General features: G+C 66.0%; 2 protein-coding genes across 2 annotated transcripts in view; both read left to right on the forward strand.

The window, feature by feature from the left end:
• Window positions 1-329: 329 nt before the first annotated feature.
• F751_1899 (Prenylcysteine oxidase) lies at window positions 330-2,646 on the forward strand (the record flags this gene model as incomplete). Its single annotated transcript, XM_011399606.1, has 8 exons — window positions 330-346; window positions 640-816; window positions 954-1,095; window positions 1,270-1,408; window positions 1,594-1,685; window positions 1,779-1,962; window positions 2,167-2,353; window positions 2,481-2,646. The coding sequence occupies 8 exons, from the start codon at window positions 330-332 to the stop codon at window positions 2,644-2,646; spliced, it is 1,104 nt and encodes a 367-aa protein (XP_011397908.1).
• A 701-nt stretch (window positions 2,647-3,347) lies between these two features.
• F751_1900 (Putative ankyrin repeat protein) overlaps window positions 3,348-5,108 on the forward strand; it is a gene marked incomplete at both ends in the record, with an annotated part of 4,148 nt that continues 2,387 nt past the window's right edge. The window contains 3 exons of the mRNA XM_011399607.1: window positions 3,348-3,471; window positions 3,667-3,794; window positions 4,001-4,834. Coding sequence (XP_011397909.1) covers window positions 3,348-3,471; window positions 3,667-3,794; window positions 4,001-4,834 — 1,086 coding nt within the window. The remainder of the gene's footprint in view (window positions 3,472-3,666; window positions 3,795-4,000; window positions 4,835-5,108) is intronic.

Genomic DNA, 5,108 nt, shown 5'->3' on the forward strand with positions numbered 1-5,108 from the left:
CATTCATCGGCAAGCTGAATGTGTAAATCGATACTGGGTTGACTTTAGCACATCTATCTGAGGGCCCGCATGACCTAGTGAAACCCCTTCGACATGGGTCCCGCTGGTGCCACGCAGCATCTCGGCCTCCTCGCACTCATCATCGGCCTGCAGTGCATGGTATGTGCGTCATCTGGACCACACATCGGTGTCGTGGGCGCAGGGATCGGAGGGGCAGCATCAGCGCACTGGATTAGGAGCCTGCTGGGCGATCAAGTTCAGATCACTGTGTGAGTCATGGCCTCCTGCGCGGTGTGTCCAGATCCATGAGAAATACTGCCTTGTCTGAGATGCATGATACTCATAGGTTGGGGAGATGTCATATGTTCAAGGGTGTGATTGCCCCTCACCTGGCGCTGCATGACAGTCACAGGTTTGACTGAGTGCAGGTTTGAGAGGAGCACCAGCGTGGGAGGGCGGACTTCCACCACACCGATCGGGAATGCGTCGGTGGACACCGCATTCGATCAGGTCGCACACCACAGGCAAGCCGGCGTGTCGCTCTGCGAAATTCTGCATTGGAATGTGGAAGGGCTTACCCTGGGGCTCCACTTGGATGTCGGCTAGCCTCAGGCCTCCCTCAACCCCTCCCTCCCTCAGTCAGTACATCAGGGAACTGGCTGATAGCCAGGGCCTGACGGTCATCGGCCACATTGGGGTCCCCCCCCCCGCCATCTTTGATGGACGAAGCCTCGTCTGGGCGGAGTCACCCTGGTGGCTCGTCAACCTCGTTAAGGCTGTCTGGCGCTGGGGCCTCAACCCTTGGCTGCTCCAGAGGTCTGCCGGGAGGGGCAAGGGAAGGGAACCTTGGCCTGTGCGGTTACCACGGAGCAGCGCTGGGGAGTGAGACTACCCCTCAGATATTTCCCTCGAGCACAAACCTTCCAGTCCAATTTTCCCTCTCGTCCCTCCAGGTATTCCGCCCAGTTCTGGGATCGGTTCAGCGCTGTGTATGAGCTCCAGACGCAGGGCCAGGCGTACGACTCACCTGAGGACCTCCTCAGGGCCGCTGGAGTGTATGATGACTCCCAGGTCACGCTCTTCGAGGCGGTAGAGGTGAGGATTGGGAGATGTATTGGGGAAGATCTCCTACATTTCACCCAGGAGTTGCCAAGTATATAGGACACAGTGAACAGCCGAGGACACCACGACTGGACCCATGCCTGCCTGCCTGCATGGATGGCATGCCCTACCATGCGCCTTCTCAACGCGCACGGCCTGAACCCGCAGGCTGCCCTGGGGGAGGGCGGGTGGGGCACCGATCTCTTCAAGACGGAAGTGGTGGGAGCCATCACGCGCGCCGCCTACGGCCAAACCAGCCTGCAGTTGAACGCGCTGTCTGGTGCTGCGGCGCTCCTGGCAGTCACAGGTGAGGGCTGCGGGCGACGTGATCACACAACTGGGTGCAGTGGGGTTCCCGCGGCACGTGCTTGCTGGCCTCTTGTTGCGGCGTCACCTGCCTACCCAGGCAGGGAGATGACTCATACCAGCCGAGTCACTCCCATGCCGGTCTGCCGTCTCCCCCTGCCCACCCCCTCCCCACCCCCCCTGCAGATCCCGGGGGTTTCAGCATCGAGGGCGGCTTCCCCGGCCTGGCGTCGGCGCTGCTGGACTCCGCCAATGCCAGCCTGCATCTGGGCGCCGAGGTGCGGAGCATCGCACGGAGCCCCGGCTCGGACCGGCTGCAGCTCGCCTGGGCGGACGCGGCGGCCGGCGGGGGCGCTGCCATCGCCGCCCAGAGCGGCGACTTCGATGGCATCATCCTGGCTGCCCCCCTGGAGGGCAGCCAGCTGGACCTGGCGGGCGTGCCCGACCTCGCGCCGCGCTTTCCTCGCTCCTTTGTCCCCACCGTAACCACCCTGGTCAGGGGGAGGGTGCGTGCGTCCTACTTTGGACAGCCGGCAGCCACGCAGCTGCAGTACGGTGCGCGCTCGGGGGGTGCAGAGGCTCTGGGACACACCCTGGAAAATGATGGGATGAGCATGGGGGCCTTTCCACTGCGCCCGAGGCATGGTGCACTGAGATCCAAGCCTCTAGGCGCTCGCACTCGACACCTTTTGAGTGGCAAGCTCGAGCTGGCCGCCCCCGAGATCCCTGGGTCTCATGCCGCCCATTCCAACTCGGCAGGCCGTGTGCTGGTGACGGCAGACTCCCCCGTCCCCTTTTCGTCCCTGGCCAAGGTCCAGCTGGCCCCAGGCCAGCCCAGCCTGTGGCGGCTGACGAGCCCGAAAACCCTCTCCCACGCCTGGCTCAGCATCGTGTTTGAGGCTGGGTGGCAAGTGGCCGATGCCACGACCTGGGCAGCCTACCCCAGGTGGGGCGCACCGGGGGCATACGGGATGGAGGGGATTGCACCTGCTGCGGGTGTTCCGATGGACCGCCACACATGATTCCATGCCATGGAACCGGCGCAAGCCGTCCTCCACCGCCGCCCTGTGCAGGAGCGATCCGCCGGAGGACTTCAGTCCCTTCCTGCTGGCTCGGGGCCTGTGGTATAATAATGCGCTGGAAAGTGTGGCAGGCAGTCTCGAGGCCGCTGCAATGTCCGCGCTCAACACGGCCCTGCTCGTGAAGCGAGATGTGAAGGCCCGTTTGGATGGGACCTGACTCCCCCTGGTCCCACCCTATAGGGTAATGTTAATTTCTAGGGCGGAGCTTGAAGGCTGTCAGCCAGCACCCCCGGTGTAATGCTTTATCAACAGCAGTAAGCAAAGGTGCTAAGCGTGCAGCAGTTCCCTCTTAAGATTCAGACAAGTTAGGGTCTGAGGATGCAGCTTCACAACGCGCATCCCCCTGAGCACTGGAGACTCATGGACTAGCTCGTCCCTCACCCTCTCCCTCCCAGATCAAATCTGGTGCATTTATGACCTTGCTTGAGTTGTTTTCCGGTGCCACACGCTGCATGCACTCGTGCAATGTTCTTATTCCCGGACAACACAAAACAAGCCAACCCGTGAAAGCCCACGTCAACGCACGAAATCCGCATTCCAGCGCAACATCTTGAGCAGATACTGAATTGATGATGGGACGAATGAACTTGATCATTGCCACCCCGCAAGTCCCGCCATGCCTTGCCGAGCGATGTTGGTTTCCAGTGCCCAGTCTGGTTGACACTCCCTTCCGTGCCCGCCCAGCACGCTGTCGCGAGAGACGTGAGTGGACTCGGCAGGCGGACAGCCGGCGTTTGGCTCTACGTTAGCTGACAGGGCTCACCCAGAGCTCATAGTAGTTATATTTCGATTTTTTATGAGACGATAGGGAAAGACCGCGTGCCCTTCCCCCTCTCTTGTCATGCTGGGGCAAGCCCGATGGCCAGAGGAAACGAGCCAGCCGAAGGGCTTTTGGCTGCCGCGCGCCTCGGCTTGACTGATAAACTAAAGCTAGCCCTCGATCAGGCCTCCTGCGATGTGGTGAACGCCAAAGATGAGACAGGTGGGCATGCTGTGCAGGGGGCCCCTCCCGGCTCGCGGTGGTCCGAGTGCCGCGGTCGGAGCGTCGTCAGCCGTTCGCCCCATCATTGTTATTCGAGGACGGGACTCGCGGCTTCAGGAGGGAACCGAGAACCCGCTCGCCCTCGCGACCCCACCCCCCCCACCCAAACCCACCGCTCCCTCCCTCCCGGTCCAGGTCGCACCGCCCTACACCACGCCGCCTCCTGCGGCTACGAGGACTGCGTGGAGCTCCTGCTGGAGCGTGGAGCGGATGGCAGCATCCAGGACGAGGCCGGGGACACCCCCCTGCACCTCGCCGCCCAGGTGGGGTGCGATGCGGTGTTGGGCTCAGGGGGGGAACTCGTGCCCTGCTGCTGGGGCGCGGGTCTCCGTCGTCAGGCTTTCTACCAAACCAGTGCGCTCAGAGGCCCGCAGGGCACACCCCTCCCCATCCTGACCACCCCACATCAGATGTCAGCCCCTCGCGCCCCCACCCCCCCACCCCTCCCTTTCCTCCTCTGCACCCCCAGGCCGGTCTGCCCATGCCCAGCTACCAGGTGTGCTCCAAGTTTCCGGCCGCATGCTTGGCCCCCGACGCGTCGGGCCGGACGCCCGTGGACCTGGCGGTGGCCAGTTCTCGCGGCGAGGTCCTGAACGCCATGCTCCTGGCCTGCTCCGGGTCGGGGTCGGAGGCGGCGCTGGCCTCCATGCGCGCGCTGCTGGCGCGCGGCGCGGTCTGCGACACCTGGGCCCCCTCCGGCTCCTCCGCCCTCATGCTCGTCGCCTCCGCCGACTCCCGCCCCGGGGTCGAGCTCCTCCTGGCCCACGGCGCCACCATGGAGCTGCAGGACGCGCTGGGCCGCACCGCGCTCATGTTCGCGGCGGGCAACGGCGCGCGTGGCGCGCTGGGCGCGCTGCTGGCCGCCGGCGCCAGCCTCTCTGTCCGCGACCGGCGCGGGCGCAACGTGTTGGACTACGCCGGCGCGGGCACGCCCGTGCGCGCGGCGCTTGAGGAACGCCTGCGGGAGCTGGAGACCAAGTCGGCCGCGCTGCAGGAGGCGCTGCTGGCCGAGGTGCTGGGCGAGGGCGTGCGGGCGGGAGGTGTCCAGGCGGCGGCGCCTGGCGCGGGAAAGAAGGCCAAGAAGAAAGCCAAGAAGAAGGGCAAGGGAGGGGTCCCGGGGGCAAAGGCTGCCGCCGCTGGGCCCGCGGTGGACGGCGATGCCGAAGAGGCAGAGGAGGCGGTGGTGGAGGCCTGCGCGGCACGGGAGGGCCCGGCGGAGACCGGCGCTGCAGGGGACAGCGGCGCGGCGGGGGACGCAGGCACAGCAGGAGAGCAGGCGGGGGCGCCGGCGGGGGAACCCCTCGTGACATGCGAGCCCGCGCCGCCGATTCTCGCTTGCCCTCGCTCGCCTCGCTCGCCTCGCTCGCGCAGCCCTGGCTGGTGCACGGTGACCAAGGCCGCGGGGCCCAAGGCGGCGCAGCATGCCCAGCAGGGCTCCGGCGCGGCGGTCGGGGGCCACGCGGGCGCGCGGCGCGCCGGCGGCGCCGCCGCGACACTCGCCGTCCCCATGACAGCGGCTGCCGAGCGCGGGCGCAGCGCGGCCAAGCCGGCCCCGCGCGGCCCTTCCCCGCCGTCGG

This window comes from Auxenochlorella protothecoides (assembly GCF_000733215.1).
Source record: "Auxenochlorella protothecoides strain 0710 unplaced genomic scaffold scaffold18, whole genome shotgun sequence".
Classification (NCBI taxonomy): Eukaryota; Viridiplantae; Chlorophyta; class Trebouxiophyceae; order Chlorellales; family Chlorellaceae; genus Auxenochlorella; species Auxenochlorella protothecoides.